Here is a 25,178-nt window from a genome sequence, read left to right as displayed (position 1 = left end):
AGCTTGGGACTCCTATCTCCTTAAGTTCCAAGTTTATTAAGAATACACGTCTGTCACTCCTATGGTGCCACAACAACATGCCAATAGCACACAATAGGCCTTACTCTAATTAATGTTAAAAAAAGATAGGTATAGGTTATGTTATTAAGCAAAATAAATATATCGGAAAACAATTTAGGATTAAAATCATGCGGTGATGCAAGAGGAGTGTAGGATCACAGCTTTCTGAGCCAAGGGACCGCCTGTAAGTCCGTAAAGTGGTGATCCTAGGTCAGTTCACGGTTTCCATCCCGCTAAATATCAGATGCTTACCTGACACGGCTACAACGGAAGCAACACTGCGAATCATACAAATCGTACACATTTATTGGACATTTCTGAATACATCACCCTCTTACTGACCTAGAATCACCACCTTACGGACGTACAGGCTGTCCCTTGGCTCAGAAAACCATTATCTCTATACTTCACGTTCCTAACGGACGCATCACACTGATTTCAGGATCAGTAATCCTCATCATCTGGCAACATTATCGATTGCCCTGAAGAAGGCCATGTTTGGGCGAAACGCGTTGGCTGTCTATATGATGCAAACCAAGCACATTTGAAACAAAGGAACGGAAAGACAACAACGATTACGTCCAATTATTGCCTATGCTAACTTTACCCTAAACTGTATCTACTTATTAAACAGCTTCTGTTGCCTCTCTACTTCTGTTTTGCATGGTTCTATTTGTGGTGAAGTCGCAGTGCAGTTTGCTATAACCTGGCTGCTTTCTCAGGTGTTAATAGGATCACAGCTTTGCTTAATTTGCTTCTGCCAGCTTAAGAATTCTTCAGTGTGGTTGTTCAGGCAACCAACTGGTAAAGTGACTTCTTCTGGCATCTTTATGGAACATAGAATTAAATAGTGCTGAAAGAGGAACAGCAGATTACAGTTATGTTCAAATGTATTAAGGGAAAATAGACAAAACAGGCTTCCATGGTCAGTTGCACTCTTGTTTAAAGATTATTGTTCCGAACTGAATTAATACGGCAATTTTTATGATTGACGTGACTCCTACTCAGAATTTCTCCTTGGCGTCTCTGGAAGGTTTACAGTGTAGCAATTATATTGTAGCAGTTAATGGAGCAAATGAATGTAGTCTTGCTACAAGGAATGGCACGAACCAACTGATGCTAAAGGTCAAAGAATCTTTTTCTGACAACATGTGATTAACAGCCCGTGCACGCCAACACAAGGAAGAAAGGGTAATGAATAGGCTAGGAGATATCAGAATAAATCACACAGTATATGGACTATAAATAATGACTACTAAATTGTTTGCCTCTTACTAGACAAGTCAACCCATTACACAATCTTTATATCTGGTAGGTACCTAACATTCCTCGACAAAAACCTAATCCTTTTGATCACACTTGCTGCCTCATTTTACACATTCTCATTTAGGATTAGAGCCATTCCTTGCCAAATCAATGGCAGACACATGCATTTTTACTACTGGTCGACATAGATACCTTTCGTTTGACCTTATTTCTAAGAAACGGTTTTGTGCAGGGCTTGCCTACTTCTCATTTGAGAAACATGTTCTCACCTTTACCAGATTAACTACTAACACAGTAGTAACGGGTGATAGCCAATCTTCCTCCGAGTCATTCAAACTGGATTGTTCTCATAGTTCTGAGTGAAGTCATCCAGTATGCCCATAATATAGTTCTTAATGGAGCTTTAACTGCATCCCTCATTTCAGTGCTAATTAGATTGTCTACTTGACCAACCCATTAGCTCTTTCAATTTGTCCTCTGCTCGGAGTGTGATGCAGGGTAGGCATGCTGTGCTCAAAAACATTCACTTTGAGAAGTTCGGTCATGTGTTTGGATTAAAATTGGTCCCCATTATCGCTTATCAGCTAGCCAGGACACCCATTCAGTGAGAAGAATCTTTTCAGAAATTCAAATACTTTTTAGTTGTGGGATTAGAAACAAGTTCAATATCATTCCTTAATGACTTCTATCCACTCTTTCTGTAACTGTCCCTCGACACACTACTGGCTACAAGATCTCAGAGGCAATGGAAACTATTGGCAGGAGGCGAGCATGGACTCTTGAGTGCTTGTGATTCTGTCTAACCTCAGGTTCATTCAATTTAAATACTTCTGTAGTTTATTTCATCCCCAAAAGTGTCTGGAGGATTGGCTGTGCTAGTGACACCCTTTACAGGAGATGCTAGGTTCCTCTGTGCACTTTCTATCATGCTATAGGAAAGCAATACAGAGGTAATCCACAAGAAGCCATGACCAACCAGCTAGATAGGTAACATACATACACACACTGTTCCATTCACATCTATACAAGTCTCTTCTGGCAAGTTCATCCTAAATAACTTATTTAATTTACTACATCTCTCTAGGGTAGGGGCACCATCCCTCTTCAAGTAGACTCCTGGAGGTGGGGAGGGGTGGTTTGGTTTGGTTTGGTTCAAAACAGTAGGTAGGTAGGTAAGATGATCCGATCTGTGGGGTCGTGTGAAAGATGCATCCTTGGTTGTCTCCTATGGCGCATACCAACGGGCAAACAAGTACCAAATTTCCCAAGTGGAAAGGCATACTTTTATACCCGAATGTTGGAATGGGGCCCATTTCACAGCTCCAGATATGAGGACCCACGCAAGGGCCTTTTACTCATTGGGCTGGTTGTCCTATTGGTGATCTGAGTGATACAACCCACTTACTTTTCTCTAGGCTCCAGTAGCACTTCTTTCTCCGGTGAGGTCGGTCACTGCTGGGAGAGATTGTGACCTACTGTGAACAGGAGGGCAACAGAGAATCTAACTGCTCGTGGCTCAGGGCAATCTAGTGCTCACATTCCCAGTCCTTGGGCACGGAGGGTCTTCTTAAGGGCTTTGGAATCTCCCCACTGTAGACAGCTGAGCTGGAATGCAGAGCCTAGGGTTGTCCTGTCTGGGAGAACACACAGCAAGCTTCTGCAGTACCAAAAATTCAATCCTTTACAAAAATTAACCTAGTTATAAAGTTAGACATACATTTTCAATGACGACTCCCACACAGACTGAACCAATCAAGCCCCTGTATAGTTGTTTGCTGGCTTGGCTTTTGCACACCAAAAACAGAACCTTCGAGTAATTTCACTGCCACAATCAATGCATGCCAGTGATATCTGGTCTCCTAATTTCAATCTCCTATATACTTAGAAAGGCATTCAACATTTATTAGAAACAAGTTATAATAATTTCACTCCTCGTCAGGTACTGCTCAACAAAATACCCTTTACTGGTTAGTTGACGTAGTAATTTACAGCTTTAGTAGGGATATAGAGAGTCATTTCAAGGAGGCACTAGAAAAAGTAACCTTGATTGAGCGATACCTGGAAGCAAATGTGAGCAAGGGGTAAACACCGGGAAGTCACAGACCCACCATGCAATGAGAGAGGAGAACTGGCAAAATGTTTTATTATGGAAGGTTTAAATAGGGATGTTGTAAACAGAATGATCATGGGTGTCGTAAAATTCCTCTTAAATGATTAAGCGGCTTGAGGTAAGGAGACTAAAAGGGCAGAAATACAACTTTCTTTGAAACGTGAAGAGTTTTAAAAATTAAAGTGCAGGAAGGACTGGTAATTCAGAGCCAGCAAATACTGCAAAGCTGCAGGGATAAGAAAGAAAGGGAAACAATTGTAAATGAGTTTAAGGTTACAATACGTGACATCGCATCCTAGAACCGTTTTTCACATATGGTACACGCAGCTTTAAACACTATCCCTAATATAGCAGCATTTGACTTTCTTGTGATAGCCGGAACCAAAAGGGGAAAAAGAAAATGGTTGGCGATGCAAAATTCCTTTTGCGATTTTATATGGTTTCTGCACGTAGCATTAGTCAGGAGCTGTTTGGGATGCATGATTACAAAATCAAAATGTTTATTGGTCTGAATTATTTAAGAAGAAGCTCTACAATTCAATGCTGTTTGAAAATAGCAGTTTCCTTCTAAAGAATTTATTAAATCCAGGAGTAAAGGAATGGAGCATATTTTTAATCATCTTTTCAGTGCTAAAAATAAATATTAGCATGGGTTTTATTTAAATCTTACCATACTGGGTGTAACCTGGTCCACGATTTTTCCATTTTGGTCTCACCATCGCAACAGGGATGTTTCTCCTAGGCATGATCAGCATTCGGATAACTTTTTCTATTCCATTGATTATAAAATATCCACCCATTTCCTAGCAGGGCAAAACATATTGCTTAATTTATTAAAAGCACTCCACTTACAAAAACCACAAAGCTTAAAAACAATTACACTTTAACTGCACAATGTGATGTTTTTTTTGTGGAAATACATAACATAGAGCCACAGAGAACTTTGGGCCTTATATAGGGTTTAGTGGAAGGGTACTCCTTCACAAACATTACAGATATTCCTGCTGCCTTAGTACAACGGCCTTACGTCCAAAAGCACTTGTTATAAGGCGCAGAGGTTGTCAGTCACATTTGTTACAGGGAACCCATCCACCAAACGTTACATCAGGCCAGTTGTCTTATTTAATTCCCTTTCACAAATTACATGCATGACCAATTTTAGAACGCAAGGATTCCAGCAACTTTATCGGTCTACCCCAACAAAGCAACAAAACATATACAGATGTTTAAAACTCAATACACAAGGAAATAGTGCAAAAGTAAAAGTAGATCAAATAATGTTGATAAAGGTTCCCTTGCGTGAGGTCGTATGATGTTAAGCTACCAACACAACTGCTGTTCACAGTAGATTTGTTTTTTAGATCTCGCCGAGCCAGCGCATGCGCTGCTCTGCGAGACATTTAGTAGGTGGGTTATCGAAGTGCTACCACAGGCTTTTGGTGGCCTAAAGCTTGCGTGCACGTGAGCGCGCACAGCCGCCATCTGTCTTTTCTCTGCCGCGCATGATCGCGATCACTTTCACTTTCGTGGGCCAATGCTTGTTTATTCCAGTTTCAAGCACTCCTTACAGTTTATTCCTAAGGACTGAGTTCAAAGGTTGCAACAAACTAGCTCTTAACGCATATTCAATCTCTGCCCACTAGATGGGAGTATTTCTATACATAAATTAGAGATGCTTTGGAGTTAAGCGTACAAATACAACAGGTAAAATACATTTATGTTTGATTTTATCAACTCTGTTAAGCTCCACACTTTGCCTTTATTGCCACCAAGCACACGATTCGTCCTGACAAAAATGCATATGTTGCACTGAATTTAAACTTTCTACTTGAATGCTAAGAATGGAAGAAATAATAGTATATGAGTTGCACTTTCTGCCTTTGTGCTATAAAAAAGCAATACACTATGAGCTCGGTGGTTTACCATCAGTATCTTAAAGTTTAATTCGATCATTTTGCGATCTGAAAACGTATTTTTGTTCGCATCCTTTGTTTTATTCTTTGAATAGTGTCAAAATAATCCGACCAGCATGCAAAATGGGCAAAGCTGGTCTAGTGACGTAGCAAGGTTGCTATCGGCCCTGGTGCAAGGAAAATGCTCCCCTCTGCTGTTTGAGTAGCATAGCACATTCAGAATTGTGACGCAGAGAGCCAAAAACCCACTGGGAACCCCGCAACTGCATCTGCTGCTCAATTGATAGCCGCGCCCCTGTACCCCACTCCGAGCCCCAAACCAGTCTCACTGCGTTTTACAAAATAATGCATCGAAGAAACAACCTATCAAGTGTACAGAATTATCCGATTGGATTAGAGATGGTTGATAGATGTGATTCGTTCTGCCAGCTGCTCAGTGCAAAGTCGGCTGCCATACTAGGTCTTTTCTAATGCATACTCTGTTGATAAGCATTAACAAACTTGGATTTATTCAATGGGAAAGAACACCCGCGTTGACGGCTTCAGAGGAGCAGAAGGTGGGCGCAGTATGGAGTGTGGTGCTGGATGTCTTTTATTACAAATTATCAGGACAGGAACAAAAGCCTTTTCTAGCGTGTTAGCTCTATAAAAGGATCAATGTGCAGAGACAAAACAAGGAATATATCATTTGACACACCAGACTCTAAATTTGTGCGCTCGTAGTAAAAAGGAACAAGCATTGGCATAGCCAATAGGTCTCGCCTTTGGGACCTTATAAGTGTTTAGCCATGCAACAGTTGATGTACCAAGGATATTGTGCTGCATAACTAAATACTTAAAATGTCCCAAAGGGGAGACCTATTGGCTATGCCAATGCTTGTTTTAATTATCCAGCCTGGATTTTCCTGGACATTCTGATTCAGGATGCATTTTTGAGGATGGATAAACCGGCCAAGAAATAGGAAAAGGTGGCAAATAACCTGCACACACCGGAGGGGCATGAAAGGCATGAACAAGGCTTAATAAGACAGAGTATCCTAGTTAATTAGAATCTGTAAGCACCTACCACTCCTGGGAAATAGCTAATCTGAATTAGATAAATACATTCATCAAGATTTTATAGAGAAGGTGGACACAGGGTTAAACCTGATCTACAACTTCAGAGTGTAGTACATTGCTACCAGCGTTGATGCTACATATCACAGGATTGACTTGATTGAGGAGAGAGTGAACATCGTGGAATCAATGAAAGCACACTTTCTTCAGATTTTACAGTGGCACTGGAAAGGGTGGAAGACCAGGAAAGGAGAACTAGCTGAAATAATGTTAACATTTTGGGGTACCTGAGAAAACAAACTAGACCAATTGAGTTATTTATGATCAGTTCATTTCAATATCCCTCTATTACGTACCTCACTGAGGTATCTCATTGTTGAAAGAACACACAGATCTCAGCGTTTCCAACCAGTTCATGTTCCAGGTACTAGTCTGTGCCAGATTACTTCCAGAAATGTCAACTACCGGGGCCAAGGCACCATGCTGAATCCTGCCCAGGAGGCAGAGGATTTGCAGTACAAGTGCAATCAGCGTTTCTTTACTTCACAACTGCAGTGCAGACAGCTAGGAAGGAGTTGAAACAATTAGAGCTAAAGACATTAAATATGCTATGCTCGACCAGGTCACGCCATACATCATCCATGAGCTCATTTTTTCCACTGACCCCTATGGTTGCCATGGCCTTTAAGGAGAGAAAATTCTTTCTTCACAGTACCCAAGGGTGCTTCCCTGCCTGAATGAAGTGGTGGAATCCCAATTTAAATGGAGCTACCTTGCAAGTTTACCTTAGGACATAGAGACTGTTTGCTACACTGCTACTGCATGGAAGGCCAACATGGTTTAACTTGTGGCAATGCAAATGGATGCGAGATATTGGCTTCTTGAATGCTTTAGTGCAAAACAATGGACATCATGGTATTTGCCTTCTGTTCTGTATATAACTTGCATCAAGAGTCTATCACATTCCGACCTATGTTTGTGAAGACAATGAAATGCAGCCGCATGTCCACCTACTGTACTTGACATGTTGCCTGCTGCGGCTATGTCCTTGAAATCACCACTTCCACCTTTGGATTATTTGCTTGTGTTGCTTCCCGCTTTCTTTCTTGACGTTGCAAATACAGCTGAATAAGGCATCAGCCCCTTCTCCTGCAGCAATGTGGGTAATGGGACAACCCTGGATGATGCACACTGTTCTGAGGGGGACGGGCGTGGTCAGATGGCAGTTAAGTTCTGTGCTCTCAATGTCATCTATTGGACCAAACTAATAATAAAGTTTTGGGGAGAAATAGGTTTTTAGGACCAACAGTGTGATATGGCCTAGAAAGTCTCCTTCTAAACCCCCACATGCCTGAAGATACAAATTACCATTCTACAGCTGAGCAATATGACACCGTTTGCTTTTGAAGATGGAGTAGCCAAAAGACAATTTAGAACACAACAGCTTGTTAGTATCAACCCTTCTTTGTCCTTCTGAATTAAATTCTTTGCAAACCTGTGGTACTGTGCCAAATGAGATACGGAGAATCCAGCTAGAGGACATCAGTAGAACGCATTTTGAGAAATATATGAAAAGGGAAAAGGACTCCGCCGTCGGATTGTGCTAGGATCTACACAAGAGACAGCAACACTAGATGTGAGGTAGAGCCGATGCTATGACACGGTTTCTCACCAGGGTTATGAACTGCTGGTCACATACAGCTTACTTCTTGCCACACAGAACAGGGAAAACAGCAGTTCAGAAATATAGCGGGGGAGTGGAAACAAGAAATGTAGCCTGTGATAGATGGGTGTGAAGCAGACAGAACGTGTCTTACCCAATGTTACGTCTGGACCACTTGAAGCACACTATTCTACTGTTAAGGTCAGAGATTTAATAAGGATGTACCAATTGTATACCATACCAATCAGTGCAGCACCATGCCAGATGTCAATTTGGAACGGGAGACAATAGGTCAAAATAGGAACAGTCCTAAATCTTAAAGATGATTACATTGAATTATCTGCCGCAAACGTTGACTTTTAAAGCTCATTCATTATCATTTTAAAATTATTTATACATAGCACTATCTCGACCCAGACGGTGAGGGAGCTCTTCATATTAGAATAAATCGCCATTTACATCAGACCAAAGTGGCAGTTACAAACAAATGGAGATGAACCGCATTAAATATGAAGGCAAAGGGAGAAGAAAATAACACATTAACTACACGTTACTTGATTGGAGACAATAGCACACCGTTATAATGTTACAGTTTACATGGGTGAGTTCGGTAACATGTAATGAAAGTTCACATAACTTGTGTCCCTTGACATCCGCTGTGTTGGTGTAGCAATTTTTTTAACCCATACTTAAACTATTGTTTCATCAGGGACTCCTTGCCACACCACCGTTCCCAAGGCACAGGCTACATTGGAGGTGGGGATAGCAAGTGTGTATTTTTGCTCTTACCTCTTCCTCCTCGTGATGTTCGATGAGAGCCTTTGGAGGCAGGCCATAAAGATTGCAGAGTTTTGACTTCACCATGATAGGAACATAACCTAGAGGCTGCTTAATAATTCCACGAGGCATGCCGTTCACAGACCAGCTGACGTCTGCCTGAAGAAAGGAAGACAAACCTTTGAATGAATAGAAAACCGTGGCGTACAAATAATAAAGTCCAAGAAAATGTCAAAAGAGACAACCTTATTACTGACTCGTTAATAAGATATGGTTGTCTGAGAGAAAAAAAAAAATCACCTCTTAGTGAGTGAGAAATTAAATCAATTGTGTAAAATCAGTAAAGTTAAATGAGTCTATTATATTAGAAACTTCTGAAATGTTTGTTAGTTCTTAATGAGAAAAACTATCACATTCTATTTTTTGCTGTGGCCGTCTTGCTTTCTTTTTGTCACCTAAAAGAGTAAACCTACTTTGTAAAATAATAGTCTTTCCTGCATGATAGTCGCCATATTGTAAAGCATGATTTCTAGTTTCTCACTACCGAGGGATTGTCGTAAAGAACACACCAACCCCTCACATTACATGTCATTGACAATGGGGCCTGATTGCCGGTAAAAGAACCGTGGTTTGATCATATCAGAACACCGCCTTACAATACTGACGCATTTTAGAGAACCTGAATCGTCCTCAAATGGTTTATTTCTCAAGACAGCACCTGAAATGAACCTGGAAGACTACATATGGAATTATGAGGGGAAGGGGGTCGATACCACGTAAGGTGGTTCTTCACAAGACATTCAAAAGATTAAATGGGTCAGCAACGGGAATGACGTTAAAGCAAAAACCCCAAGGTCCCTTGAAGTGCATCTGCAAAAGCAAAACTGATACATCGACTCAAGCTGAACCAGGGATCAATGCCTTCAACAGAATGGCAAGTTTTAAATTCAAAATTTCCAAAGAAAAAGAAATACTCAACTCACTGAATAATATCGTTTTTCTATTGTGTTCTGACAAAGGGCATACCCAATGACTGTCTGAAGCTCAAAACCAAAAAACTGAGGCTAGTTTGTCAATTATTTACGTACATTAATTCATAAAATAATGTCAGCAATAAACCATTGAGGACTTATGTACATCCAAAAAGCTTCCACTGGCGCAATTTGATCAGCCAACAAGCACCTTCCAAAAGATGGGGTGAAGAACAAAAACTATGCACAGGAGACTCTTTGAGATGCTAGCATTTCTGGCTCTATATGAATATATTAAGTAGATAAAAGTATAATACAAGGGATTCTGCAATCACTGGATAGAAGTCTGCCTCTAATTTATTCATGGGATTCTGTTATCCCTGTATAAAAGCACGTCTCCAGTTTCTTTATAATTCGCAACTAGTGACGCACTTAGTCATCGATTATACAAAAATTTAAAAAAATCATAACTCGACTGGTGCCAGAGCCAGCCGCTGGGGTGAAAGCAGGTCAGGAGCATAACTGAAGCAGCTGTTTAAAGCAACTAAAACGGAACACTGCTTTTCTTTTTTATGCTCTGTTTCAATAGCTTACAATGAGCAGAAGAGCGAATATGTTTATTTTTTGCACTCCTTAAATTGAGAAAAACAAGAATCCTTCTGTATGTTTCAACACATTCCAAGCTACTGCAGCTTTTTATTTGTTTTTAAAAATTGACTTGTATTGAAAGGCTTCTAATATCTATCTGCAACAAATATCTAACAGGTTTTTTCATATGAAAGCTGTGCACCAAGGATTTAAGTGGTTTGTTGGAAAGTTAATGGTGTGACCATGTATTACATGGGATAAAGTACCCCTTGCCGTACATAAGCATATTGCAAGTCATCTTGGAGTTCTATAACCTTATAAAGGAACTCTGCCTTCGGTCTTGTTCCTCTGGTTATGGAACTCCTCAGTGACTTGCAATATGCTTGTGTGGCAGAGTGGACTTTATCCCTTATATAATCAGCGACTTGTGACGCACCCAGTCATGGCTCATCAAGAAATACCATCATAACTTAACTGTAATGGCTTATTACAGTTGAGTTCTGACATCACAATTCCTACTGCCAGAGTCAGCAGCCGAGTGGAAGGCAGGTCAGGTCATGGAGCTTAATTAAAGCAGCCATTTATAGAACAAAAACAAAACATTGCTTGTCTTTATACTTCTCGGTTTTCCTAGTTATACAGAGACAAATCAGAAAGGAGATATTTATGGCAACATGTTTATTTTTTGCACTCCTTAGGTAATTATAGCAAGGTTCGAATTTTTCTGTCGGTTTCTACTGCACTTTTCTTTGAAACTGATACCAATTTCTTTTTGCAGCAAATATCTAACAGCTTTTATGATGTGTTTAATTTTGCACTAGAGAGTCTACTTTAATTCTTCATGTTTGCAAACATGCACTCTCGTTAAGATTTAAGAGCTACACACCAAGGATTTAAATTGTTCATTCGAAAGGTGATTACGTGACCATATCTTATAAGGAATAAAGTACCCCTGCTGTACAGGATAAGGATATTGCAAGTCACCTCAGAGTTCCCTTACCTTAACAAGCATTTACAATGCAATAGGTCTTGCATTACAGAAAGTTTGAGCTATTGGCATTGCAAATGCGTGTTCCTCTTGGACCTGAAAGGGAAAATTGTCATAAATAAGGTGGACTTTCAGAAGCACACTGGTCCATGGGGCTGTGGCAGATGATTTCGGACCGATGATTGGGATATGTGGAGCATACATTTGGCAGAGGGGGCATCTGCTGCTTTTCAGCAGATGATGAATGTTCAGCAATCTCTAAATGACCCGTTCAGTGTATTGTCACTAACCACATGATTTTTTATAAAGTATTGAAAAAGAGAATTAAATTCCGCTCTCCTGTTTGAAAGTCAGCAATTTAGCCACGAACCCACAAGCCCTCTTTGGCAATGCACCTTTAATAGACTACATAAACTATATAGTTAGCTAGAAATAAAGAAGCCATGCATACTCATACTTTATTATTTTCTTTTATCTCTAACCCAGAGGTTCTGGTTCTTCAATTTAAAAATAAACTATAATACACTCCATGGATGTGCATGTGTTGAAAATTAAGCTCTGCACATTAACCCGTTCCGTGCTCATGACGGAACCACTCCGTCATGAGCCACGGGCGCCGTGTGCTCATGACGGAGTGGTTCCGTCATGCTGCGGCCGATGGCGGCCGCTCCGCCCACGCGGTGCAAATTCCCCGCCTGAGCGGGCGATTAGCGCAGTGGGCAGAGTTGTGACGGAACCACTCAGTCATGAGCACAGCTCGCCCGTGACTCATGACGGAGTGGTTCCGTCACGAGCACGGCGGCACCGCAACTGCCCCCAAACCCCCCCAGCGCCGCGGCGGAATTCCTGCCGCGGCGAAGGGGTTAAAGGGATACATAAAATTGACCACAAGTTATTGTTTTTATTTTATGGGTAACAACACATTTAAAGGAAAGGGAACCTTCTAAATATTTCGGGTACAATGGGTTCTTTTCATCTTTCTGCATGCTTCCTGCAGAGTTTGCTGATTAAACTAAAGGTAGGAGTTGAAGTGGGCGAAGTTGCTCTTCAGTCTCTGTGTGTCGCTCTGTGAATGTTGTCAGCGCATGTGACACTCGCCCGGTGCCACCGTTTCTGTGACGCATTTCTGCTTGAACCGACTGTCCCTTAGGAGAAAGCTATGCGGTCGGTGTAGGTATAATGGAAACGGGATATTATTCAAGCTCTATGCATTCAATAATTGAAATATGGGCAAGACTGTATGTAGTAAAACCTGCATTCTGGCCTACGTTGGTCAACAACAGCAATGACATGCTGTCACTGCACTAGTACGTTATTGCATACAAGGTAATTTCTTTCTTTGCGAATCTCAACTTTGTTTGCCCTGACCGCCCTGCAGAATGCATCCATTTTGTACCCTCGGTGATGAAAGCCAGCGGCCTTCCTGTCCTGGGGTGACGGAAGCAGTGTGTTCACGGGCAGGGGACTCTCCCCAGGCTGCCTGGTATTTTCAGAGCCATGGGTATGATAATTGGTTCTGATTGCCTGAAATTAACAGGCCGCTTTATGACTGACTTCTCACATCCTTTTGTGTAATCTCTCATTCCTGTGCAGCCCGGGTTTATGAATCCCGGAACAAATAAAAGATTTTTTAAATATTTTTGTACAAGATTTTATTAAGCGCACATATCACACAAGGGACTCAAAGCGCTAGCTAAAACCATGGATGGAAGGCGAAAATGACAGCATAAGAGGGGAAGGTGATCAGAGAAGCCAGGTTTTCAGCCTTTTTCGGAATAGGCAATTAGACTTTTTTCCAAGGATAGGAACATAAGCATGTTTTCTTATTTAAGCTGCTCATCAGTACACAGTGCTGACGTCGCTTGAAAGAGGCATGGGCAACGGGAGGGAGGGCGGAAGGGGGGTAAACAAGGCACCAAAGCACGTTGTGCCTGCAGTAAGAGAAACTGAAGAAAGAAAATAATGCTCACAGTCTAAATAACACGTACAGTGTAACAACCACCGCAGTGAAGGGGCCAGTCACCATGGGAGGTGACAAATGAGGAGGAGGTGTACTAAGGAGGGACTAAAGCCTATTTACGAATCAGAAGCCGCATTTAGGGCAGGCAATGACACAAGCCAATGGCAAATATGGGCGGAGAGTGGGTGGGCTTCTATTCGCTATTCTACCACAACAAGTCTTGCAGAGCAGCGCATGCGCGCTGACTCTAGGTTCGTCCTAAAAAGGAACTAGGCCTTTGGTTTTGTTCGGCTATATGTTCATGGAACTCCACAGAGACTTGCAATATCCATATAATGTACTGCGGGGGGTATTTTATCTCATATATAGTAGCATAAAATAGCTATATTATATAGTGCATTATATAATTACTTTTGTTATGAAAAAAACATTTGTGTAACACAGAGAGGTTAGTCTAGTGATTGAAAAGATTTTCCAGAGGGCATCACTGTTGAGGGAGCATGTAATCTCCTGGCTATTCTCTGACTCTTGCACAAGCTAGCCAAGTCAGCCTCTCAGAGGCCACCCTTGCATATGATTGACTAGTCCTAAGTCCAGTTAGCCACGGAATAGTATGGCTGATTCAAGAAATATACTGCTTCACAACCTATCGCCAAAGACCTGATAATGGAGTCACTCTCCACGCCAGACTGAGGGGAGGTTGATGAGGCCCTGAACCTGGCTGAGATTGTGGACAACTTCCAACTCCCCTCAGGGTAAGACCTTGGACCCTAATAGAGTTCCTGTCGAAAAAAAAAAAAAAGAAATAATATTCTAGCTTCTGGCCTCATACCTTCTGGCACTTCTTACGAAGATTACAATCTCAGGATCAATACAAAATTATCTCCGAAGTACAACTATAACTGTTATCCCCATCCATAAACCAGGCAAGCTTCCAGGGCTCTGTGCCTGCTACAGGCTTATATCCCTCCTAAACATAGAATTCAAGCTCTTAGCCAAACTCCTGGCTACATTAGCAAAAGTCATAGGGATGCTGGTCTAAAACGACAAAACTGGTTTCACGCCAGGGAGAAGCACAAGGCTATGTCTACATCAACTACAGGTGGCACTCCAGGGTAGATGACTTGCATGGACCGAAAACACCGTTACTAATATGTAATGTAAAAACATTTGACAGTGCATTGGCCCTTCCTGTTCCACATTTACCACAGGATGAACTTTTGCCCACAATTTATAACCTGTGTAAGAGTGCTCGTTGATGGGTGGGGGTTAACAGGTTGATCTCCTCATCCTTCCCCATCAAAAGGGGTATGTGCCAGGGAAGCCCCTCTCCACTATGCTTTTCACCCTGCCAATGCAGCCTCTTACAGAATGGAACAGGAGAGATGCACAGATTTTTGTTTTCGCCAAGGGCCAATTGAAAGGAAACATTGACTAAGACAGGGAGTTTCTACAACAACAAGGGAACAAGAGGAATCAACTCCCTCCAATGATTCTTCAAAACCACAAAGATGTACACAAAAAGTATGGTTGTTAATAAAAGCGACCGGAAGCACACTGGAGAGGAACAAAAAAATACAAAAATCACATACTCTGACCTCTCCCTGAGGCAGTCACGCTGTAAAAAACGAAAAATAGCATCCACTCATCACCAACTGTGTTTTGTAGAGGGTCGCAATCTGGCACACCGTGCCCTTTGAGCCACCACAATAAGAAAACTCCATCCTAACAGCATCAAGGTTTTGGAAACAAGCACTGGCAAAGCCAAAAGGTTCAATATTAGCTGTCAGCCTTTTGGTGTCAACGCCTTTTTGTTTTGTCACTGTTTTTGTAAAAGTTTCAGAATTGGGGTGCTACCAGTCCATCGCCAATATAAGAAAAAAATAACATGGTCTATAAGCAAAAAGATTTTTGGGGTCTCAGATCCCATACATTGCCATAGTGGTGCATGGCTCTGCAGGGAACCACTTTGTGTGCGGATGTTCCCCTAGTGAAAGAGCAGAACGCGGTTACTCACGGTGACATTAGCTAATGACTAAACTAGGCTGACCCACAACCATATGCTGTAGTGGGGGGGAAGAAACATTTGACTGTCACAACAACATGCCAATGGATGAAGAGGGCTGGCTAAAAGCCTGTATAAGCAAGATATATATTACTCAGTGGCAGCTGCCACTATGTAGTTAGTTAAGTCAGTTTCCACAGGAAGAGTGTTTTTGGTTTCACAAACAATTTTGGAGCAGTTTGATGACTGCATGAAATCCCACCTTGGGATGTCCAGCATGTAATAATGCAGTTGAGACGGAGTACCATGTATTATTCTTTTGTCAAGGGTATAAAAAGGCACGGCATCGATAGCTATTACAGCTATGCAGAACCCTCGGATCCAAGCACTGCATTCAGCTTTTAGGATATTGAAATATGACACTTGCATGCCCATTGCGTATTCGGTCTCACGTTTCTTATTTTCCATGTGGTGTGCACGCCGAGTGCTTCTAAAGTTGGGTCCTGCCTGACTAGGTTGTTCTATCTTATTATTGGGCTAGGTCCCTTTTTTCTCTTTTTTTTTTTTTAACTGATACTTTGAAATGTTTTAATCGTGCAAGCTTGTACCTTGTACCCTTTAATCTCTCCTGAACTTCTCTTTTTATTAGAATTTTATGAAATAATATTTTAATGCACATGCACTTTTTTTGAGCAGTTTGTACCCAGAGTTATGAGCGTCTTATTAGGAGAATTAGATGAATGAACAGTGCTGTATTTTTATATGTGCTTTTATGGTCTTAATGGCCGAAATAAAGATATTTTTTTACTGGACGTGAAATTAAAACCCCAAAAAATAAATAATAAAAATAAAGATACACCATCAATCTCGACTTCTTAATGGAAAGTTCTGTGCTGGTCTGTCAAGCGGAGACCAAGAAAAAAGGGGAGGCCCTAAAAATTTGATTTCCTTTGCTAATTCCCATAGAAAGGAATATGCTACTTACCAGTATGCATCTGTTCTTGGCATGTAGAGCTGCAGAGCCACACACTTAAGATAGTAGATCGCCATCTGGCGTTGGGCTCGGATGCTTGCAGGTTGTTGTGGTCTTCGTAAGAAGTCTTTGGTCACGAGATAGGTGACTCCTCCCTTGGGACTACAGTGCGCATGGGCATCCACTCCATCCTCAGATTGTTTTTCGCCATGATGGGAAATGATTGGAGTTTGTAAAAAGAGAGAGAGATGTCCATGTGTAATGTCTAAGTAAGACTATGCTGGAACAGATACAGGTCCCGGGGAGGTGGGTGGGCGTGTGTGGCTCTGCAGCTCTACATGCCATTAACAGATGCATACTAGTAAGTAGCATATTCCGTTCGAGGCATATGAGCTGTAGATCACACACTTAGGATAGACTATATAGCAGTGTCTCCCCTAGCGGTGGTCACCTGTATCAGTTGCAGCAGTTTGGAATAAAGTTTTAAGGACAGCCTGACCTACAGAAGCTTGTTGTTTTGCCTGCACGTCAACACAGTAATGTTTAGTGAAGGTGTGTGTTGTAGACCATGTGGCTGCCTTACAAATATCTTCTTAGGGAATGTTTCCTAAGAATGCCATGGAAGCCCCTATTTTGCGTGTGGAATGCGCACTAGGGGTGAACTGTTAGTGTGCGTTTAGCCTTGTGGTAGCATATTTGGATACATTTAACTATCCACCTGGCTATCCCGGATTTGGAAATGGGGTTGCCTTTATGTGGTGGAGAGAAAGCAACAAACAATTGTTTGGTTTTGCGGAAAGCTTTGGTTCTGTCAATGTAGTGAAGTAGGGCTCTTTTAACGTCTAAGGTATGAAGAGCTCTTTCAGCTACCGAGTCCGGATTTGGGAAGAACACTGGTAGCTCTACTGATTGGTTAAGATGGAACGGAGATATGACTTTTGGCAGGAATTTCGGATTTGTTCTAAGAACCACTTTGTTGCGGTGTAATTGTAGGAATGGTTCTTGTATGGTTAAAGCCTGGATCTCACTTACCCGTCTAAGGGATGTGATAGCAATAAGAAAAGCCACTTTCCATGTGAGGGACTGTAGTTCGCATTTATGCAGAGGTTCAAAAGGGGGTCCCATGAGCCTTGTAAGAACAATGTTTAGATTCCACACTGGAGAGGGTGGTAATCTGGGAGGAATAATCCTCTCAAGGCCTTCCATGAAGGCTTTGATCGCAGGTACTCTAAATAGTGACAAGTGTTGACGATTTTGCAAGTAGGCTGCTAATGCTGCTAGGTGGAGACGTATGGATGAGTACGCTAAATTACATCTTTGCAAGTGTAGTAAGTAGCAAATGTTGTTCTGTGTGGATGCATCCAGTGGGCGTATATCATTGTTATTGCAGTAAATGTCAAATCTTTTCCATTTTGCAGCGTAGCAGGCTCTAGTGGTAGGTCGTCTGGCCTCCTTTATAATATTCATACAGTCTGGTGGTAGGTTGAGGTAACCGAACTCTAGGACTTCAGGAGCCAGATCGCTAGGTTCAGTTGACCTGGATCTGGGTGTCTTATCTCTCCATGGTTCTCGGTTAGTAAGGACGGGGAGAGATGCAGTGTTGGTGTGGAAGTAGGGAGAGTTCCAGCAGTGTTGTGAACCAGGGCTGGCGTGCCCATGTGGGGGCTACTAGGATCAGTTTGAGAGACTGTTGCCTGAGCTTGCGTACCACAAATGGAATGAGTGGGAGAGGCGGAAAAGCGTATGCAAATCTGCCTGACCAGTTCATCCATATCGCATTGCCCTTGCACTGTGGGTGGGGAAACCTGGCGGTGAAGGTTGGGCATTTTGCGTTTTCGTGTGTGGCGAACAGATCTATGTCTGGTTGGCCCCATTTTTGGAAAAAGGGTAGTAGGACTTGTGGATGCAATTCCCATTCGTGGATCTGTTGAGTCTGTCGACTTAACAAGTCGGCAATCTGATTGTGAACCCCTGGAAGGTGTTCTGCAAGCAGGTATATGTTCTGGGGAATGGCCCATCTCCAAATGTTCTGTGCTAGCTGGGACAGCTGGAGAGAACGTGTGCCTCCTTGTTTTTGTATATAATACATGGCTGTCATGTTGTCCGTCCGGATGAGGACAGTTTTGTTTTGGAGATGTATTTGGAATGATTTCAGTGCTAGGAATACTGCCAGTAGTTCCAGGTAACTGATATGGAGCACTTTTTGTTGAGTGGTCCATTTGCCCTGAGTGGTGTGTCCTAGGAGATGGGCTCCCCACCCCATGAGTGATGCGTCCGTTGTTAGCACTATTTGTGGAAGAGGCTCAAGGAACGGCCGCCCTTTGGACAGGTTTATTGTGTTCCACCATTTCAGAGAGGGATGTGAGCGGCTGTCCACCAACACCAGATCTGTTAGTTGTCCGTGAGCCTGATTCCACTGACGTGCTAGACACTCTTGCAAGGGACGCATTTGAAGTCTTGCATAAGGCACAATGAAGATGCATGATGCCATCATGCCTATCAGTTGCATGAACACTCTTGCTGGAAGAGAGTGATGGGTTTGAAATTTTACGATGAGAGCTTGTATATTGGTTATCCTGGCTGGGCTGGGACATGCTAGGGCTTTGGAGGTATTTATGGTGGCTCCCAGATATTGATGTATGTGGGAGGGTTGGAGATGAGATTTGGGGTAATTTATTGTGAACCCCAAGTTGTGTAACATTTGAATAGTTCGGTGAGTGTGTAGAACGCATTTGTTGAATGAGTTGGCTTTTTTTAGCCAGTCGTCTAGATACGGGAAGACATGAATTTGTTCTCTTCTGAGATGCGCTGCTACTACTGCTAGACATTTGGTGATTACTCTGGGCGCAATGGTTACCCTGAATGGAAGGACTGTAAACTGATAGTGTTGTCAGTCCACCACAAACCTTAGGTACTTCCTGTGAGCAGGATGTATGGGATGTGGAAATAAGCATCCTTGAGATCTAGTGTGGCAAGGAAATCGCCTTGTTGTAGTAGTGGGAGCACTTGTTGAAGAGTGATCATATGAAAATGATCTGAGTTTATGTACAGATTTAGGAGTCTGAGGTTGAGTATTGGTCTTAGAGTCTTGTCTTTTTTGGGGATTAGGAAGTACAGTGAGTATACTCCTGTACCCTGATGTTGTAAGGGAACTGGTTCTATTGCGTGTTTTTGAAGTAATGAGAGAACTTCTTGTTTGAGGAGCGTTAGATGGTCTGGTGACATGGAAAGTGGCTGTTGTTTCCTCTATATCCTCCTCTAAAATATCCTCTACTAGGAGATGTTTGTGTAGAGGTTTTGAACGTAGAGGAGGTGTCTGCTCTGATATTCTTAGAGGCTCCTCTGTAGAAGGAGCGTCGAAAGGAGCCACGTGGTTGTGGAGACTGCAACGCTCCCATAGACTTAGTCTCTGTGTCTTTTTTCATTTTTTCGAGTGCAGTGTCAACTGCTGGCCCAAACAGCTGTGCTTGGTTAAAAAGTTAGCTAAGTATGGTAGTTTGTACTTCTGGCTTAAAGCCTGAAATTCGTAGCCAGGCATGGCGTCTAAGGAGTACACTTGTGTTTAGTGCTCGAGAGGCGGTGTCTGCGGCGTCAAGTGCACATTTAATTGACGCATTTGAGATAAGTTTTCCCTTTGGTATAAGGTCATTTGCCTGGGTCTTGTATTGGTCTGGCAGGAGTTGTAGCAGATTCTCCAACTGATCGTGAGCCCTATCGTAGCGTGCTAATAGGGCTTGGGTGTTGGCAATACGCCAATGATTAGCAGCTTGTGCTGCTACCCGTTTGCCTGAGGCTTCTAATAGTTTGGATTCTTTGTCCGGGGGTGGCGTATCTCCCGTGGTTTGGGAGTTGGCGAGTTTCCTTGCGTTGGAAACGACCAAAGAATCCAGAGGGAGCTGCCCTTTGATGTAACAGGGATCTTCTGGGGCAGGTCTATATTTTTTCTCAATTCTTGGGTTAAGCACCCTGGCACGGACGGGGTCTTTAAATACTTCTGTGGCGTGTATCACCCCTTTAAGCATAGGTAAAATTTGTAGTCTTCCTCGGGTGCATCAGAGTGCATGGTGACGCCATGGTAAAGTGCTGCTCTGTTTACTAGTTGTCCAAACCCCAGGTGGTCATCTGGAGGTGATGGTTTGGAGGGATATGGTGTAGGGTCAGGTATATCTGGTAACGGGTATGCCCAATCATCCAATGGTACGGCATCTGGATCCATGAACGGATCATTAGTATTACAAGGATCACCCCCTCCCCCAAGGTCATCATCATCATCCTGTGGAGGTGGTGTATGTGATGGAGATGGTAGAGGTAAGGGTGGTGTAGGCAGAGGGGGTGGGGTAGAAGGTCATATGGGAGAGGGAGGAGGAATAGGTGATGTTGCAGAGTCCTTCTTTTTTATAGGAATTGGGGCAGGTGTTGTGTCCAGTTTCCGTTTCTTACATGGCACTGCAGTGACATGTCCAGTCTTTGGATTAATATAGATCCTTTTTTGTGTTGGATCTGGATGGAAAAGTTCTTGTTCTTCAGGAACAGATTTTGGCGCCGATTTTTACGGTTCCGAACGAGGTTTTGGTTGATCGGTAGAGTCTTTGGCTTTAGGAGGTGTATTATAGTCCTTAGCCGGTGGTTTCGGTGCCGAAGAAGGTTTTGGTGCCGAAGTTGAGTCTTTCGGCTTGGGAACTTTCGGTGCCGGTTTATCTATGGGCCTCGATGTTTTCGGTGCCGGAGGTGTCGGATCCGATTTCGGTGCCGAGGGTTTTTTTGTCTTCGGTGCCGAAGGTGCCAGGGGTACAATTACATGCAGCTTACTCGGGCCCGAGCCACCGGAAGGCTTATGTTTCTTCGGAGCCGAGCCCGGAGGCGGGGCTTCTGAAGGGTGTTTTCGGTCTCGACTGAGGCCAGCTGGCGAAGTCCTGACCGATGCCTTAGGTTTTGGAGGGGTTGGGGCAAGGGCAGTGGTACTCACGCGTTGCCCCGGAGTAATGGGGTCGTCTGAGTCGTCTGCTTCTGAGATGATTTGAAGTTCCTCGGAATCCTCTTCCGGGACATCGGGACCCTCATCGAAGATGTTTACTGGTTCCGGAGCTGGTCTCTGTGCCATGATATGGCATAGAGCTCTTCGATCCCAAATGGTCTTTTTGGATCGAAATGCTGCGCAGGCTGGACAGCTGGCTTTGTCGTGTTCCGGTGATAGGCACAGGTTGCAGACTTTGTGATGGTCACTGTGCGGAAATTTTGCTCCACACTGGGGGCGTTTTTTTTAACGGCGTCCTTTCCATGAGCTGTAGGCCTCACGGCATGGATAGGCCCAGCAGCCCGCGTCGACGTCCGGAATCGAGCCGATGAATTTGATGTTGTGTGAAGGTGCTTCGATGTAGTTGTAGAAGTTTTTTCGCTTCGAAAAGCTTGTATTTGAGATTTTCAACCAGAGTTGGAAAAGTTACATCCGAACCCAATGGCGGAAAAAAACTATCGGAGGATGGAGTGGATGCCCATGCGCACTGTAGTCCAAGGGAGGAGTCACCTATCTCGTGACCAAAGACTTCTTCCGAAGAGAACAACAACCTGCAAGCATCCGAGCCCAACACCAGATGGCGATCTACTATCCTAAGTGTGTGATCTGCAGCTCATATGCCTCGAACACTTTGTTCTACAATACAGGAAAAAAACTGCTGAACAAATTATACCAAATTTGGCAGAAAGTTAGAATTTTACACAGAAAGCGTGCTCTTTGTGATTTGGTGTTAACTCGTGTGTTATGATGTAAAGTTTGTTAAAATGTGTTTTACTTACCTGTGAGGTCTTTAACATTCTCTCTTACCTCGCATTGGAACTATGGTAGTTCTGTATTCTTAGAATGTAAGGTGGATGACACTCGATCGGAGGCAGTTGCTGCTTGACCGTCGAGGGTGTCGGATGCCAGGTTCCTTTTCTCCAATAAATCTTCTTAATTACCAACCTCAGTGTCCTGTTCCATAACGACGCTTCTCAACAATTTTGCCGACGATTGATGTCTACCCTCGACGCATGGAAAGGCTTCCTGGTGATCCATTGAAGGTCGTTTTTTTGCCTGGTTTCTGCTGAGCGGTCTGCTGTCGATTCATAGCCTTTGATTCATCGCTGGAATTTCGGAAGGCGCGTTTTCTCCTGTTCGTACCAGAGATTTCAGCCAGAGTTTCTCATTTGCCAAAGTAAGTTGCGCGTGCTTACAACGGTCACAGCCGTGTATGTGTCATCAACCTTGTGGAACGCATACTCTGTGGCTGGAACGCACAGCGTACTACGTATATAATAAAGACGCACGCTCTACGTAACGTAGCACGTCATCAACGCGTCCATCTTGCTATCGGGAAATCAGCAATCGGATTGTTATCTTGCTGCGATACGAAGGAGTGTGTAAGTACTGTGTAATTTGAATCCTATAGTTGGTGAGTTACAAGCAAATGGATAACATTATACCGTAAATTGTTATTCGACGAACTGCACATCGTAAATCAGCTGTCTGGAAGAACGTGTATTCTCCTCACTAGTGAGAACTCTACAGTACAGTGGCGGTTTTCTTCGGTGATCCGCACACCTTAAAATCTTAATGATCAAAGCTTCAAGACCTGTTAATTCTTTTTAAGCGAAAGTTATTCTCATTACAATTCTGGTGTTCTTTAAAAAAAAAAAAAAAAAAGGGGGTTGACAATGTGTTGAATGTTTAAGTGGTAGTTTGGTTGGTAACTACTATTTTACAAGGCTAATTAATTATTTTTGTGGGTTCATTTCCTGGTGATACATTAATAAAAAAAATGTGTGATCCACATTCTAATGTCATTATGCCACCTCCGTTTTTGCCTTCACCAGGTACTCCCTCTATCATGTGGGAGGATTGGTTTGCAATGTTAGAGAACTATATTGTTGCTCTTGATGGTGTGAATTTTTCTCCTGCAAGGAAGAAGGCTCTATTATTAAGCGCTCTTGGAAGTGAGGGCCAACGTGTATTTAAATATCTTCCTGTTGTGTTGGGTCCAAACGGGCAACCAATGGATGATGAGTACAAAGAAGCCATCAAGCGTTTGGAAACTAGGTTTGCAAAAGAAGTAAACTTAGTTATGGCAAGATACAAATTTTACACTCAACCGCAGTCTGAGGATGAAAGCATAGAGGACTTTGTAGCTAGGCTACGAGAATTATCAGTAAAGTGTCGTTTTGGGTTAATGTCTGAAGAATTAATCCGTGATCAACTTATTGTGCAATGTAGAGACAAGAAGATACAAGAGAGACTTTGGGCCGCCAAGAATCCTTCTCTCGAAGAGGCTATTGATTTAGCAAAAGTAATTGAGGAGTCACAAAAGTGCTTAAAGAAACTAAGTAAGAGAGATAAACCTTCCAACGAAGTAGGAAACGTCGAAGTGGGTAAAGAAGATGAATCAGATGTAAATGCAGTCGCAAAAAAGAGTAGTAAGAATGTAAATAGTTTTGGGAATGTTACCAAAGTAAAGGGTAAAGAATGTTTGAGATGTGGTAGCCAATACCATTTGGCTGACTATAAAAAATGTTTTGCATTAGACCGGGTCTGTAGAAAATGTGGTCGCAAAGGCCACTATGCACACATGTGTAGGTCGTCTGAGGGTTTTGACAAATCCGGATCTAAGGTCAATGTTGTTCAACCTGATGTTATTTTTAAACGCACAGTTAATCGAGTGTTAGTTCTTGGAGAAAACTACACTAGTTTAGTGGGGGGATGATATTCAAGATGTACGGAGGTTTACGAGGCCTATTGCTGAATTTAATGTGTGTGGCAAGAATGTTACTCTCATGGTTGATTCTGGGTCCATTTTCACTATAATACCAGAGTCTATTTTTAACGAACTTAGGGAGGGAGTTCCTCTTTTGAGTAAAGACATAAATCCGGTTAGTTACCAAGGTGAACCGATTGATATTCTTGGATTTATGCACGGGTCAATAAGATTTGGGTCCCGATCTGTTGATGGGAAGGTTTATATTGCTAAGGATGGTCCACCAATTATTGGTTGGATGCATCAGTATGATCTTCACATAATAATAAATCCAAGGTCACCTAACCAGATAATGGTTGTTGAAGAGGATGTCCAAATTGATCATATTTTGCAAGGTACGTACAAAGTTTTTGAGGACAGATTGGGGTGTGTGAAGGGGTATTTGCATAGAATAATTCTTAAACCCAATGCTTGTCCAGTTCAGCACAAGTTAAGAAAGGTACCATTGTCGGTTAGGAAAGGATTAAAAGATCTCCTTCAAGAGTTACTAAGTGCAGGGGTTATAGAACCAGTAGAAGCTTCACAGTGGGTTTCACCAGTGGTTTTGACTCTTAAATCTGATGGTCGCTTGAGGTATTGCATAGACTTGAGATCGCTTAACCGGGATATAGTTATGGATACGTTCCCCTTGCCCAACATAAATAAGTTGTTACAGTCTGTGGGAGGTAGTAAGTTCTTTTCAAAAATTGATTTGAGGAGTGCTTATCACCAGATTAAACTTCACCCAGAGTCTAAACCGCTCACGACTTTCATGACCACTGAGGGTACTTTTCAGTTCACGCGAATGCCATTCGGCTTGGCGTCGGCTGCGAGTGTATTCCAAAGAATGATGAGCAAGTTATTTCAAGGTATGGTGGGAGTGGTTTATTTCCAAGATGATATCTTGGTCTCTGGAAAAACCGTGGAAGAGCATAATGCCACATTAAGACAAGTTCTCTGGAAACTCGAAAACATTGGATTGACAGTCAATAGAGACAAGTGTTGAATATTTAGGATATACTATATCCAGTGGAGGCTTGACTCCTAAACGCAACTTGTTAGAAGCTATAAAAGATGCACCTCAT

At 42.6% G+C, this 25,178-nt stretch overlaps 1 protein-coding gene across 1 annotated transcript in view; it reads right to left on the bottom strand.

Moving 5' to 3' along the window:
• POLR1B (RNA polymerase I subunit B) overlaps positions 1 to 25,178 on the bottom strand; it is a 214,571-nt gene that overhangs the window by 126,136 nt on the left and 63,257 nt on the right. The window contains exons 3-4 of the mRNA XM_085612104.1: positions 8,858 to 9,004; positions 4,107 to 4,239 (exon numbers count right to left, since the gene is read on the bottom strand). Coding sequence (XP_085468230.1) covers positions 4,107 to 4,239; positions 8,858 to 9,004 — 280 coding nt within the window. The remainder of the gene's footprint in view (positions 1 to 4,106; positions 4,240 to 8,857; positions 9,005 to 25,178) is intronic.

This window comes from Triturus cristatus, chromosome 6, assembly GCF_964204655.1.
Source record: "Triturus cristatus chromosome 6, aTriCri1.1, whole genome shotgun sequence".
In the NCBI taxonomy this organism is placed as follows: Eukaryota; Metazoa; Chordata; class Amphibia; order Caudata; family Salamandridae; genus Triturus; species Triturus cristatus.
This window is presented reverse-complemented; position numbering and strand designations above follow the sequence as displayed.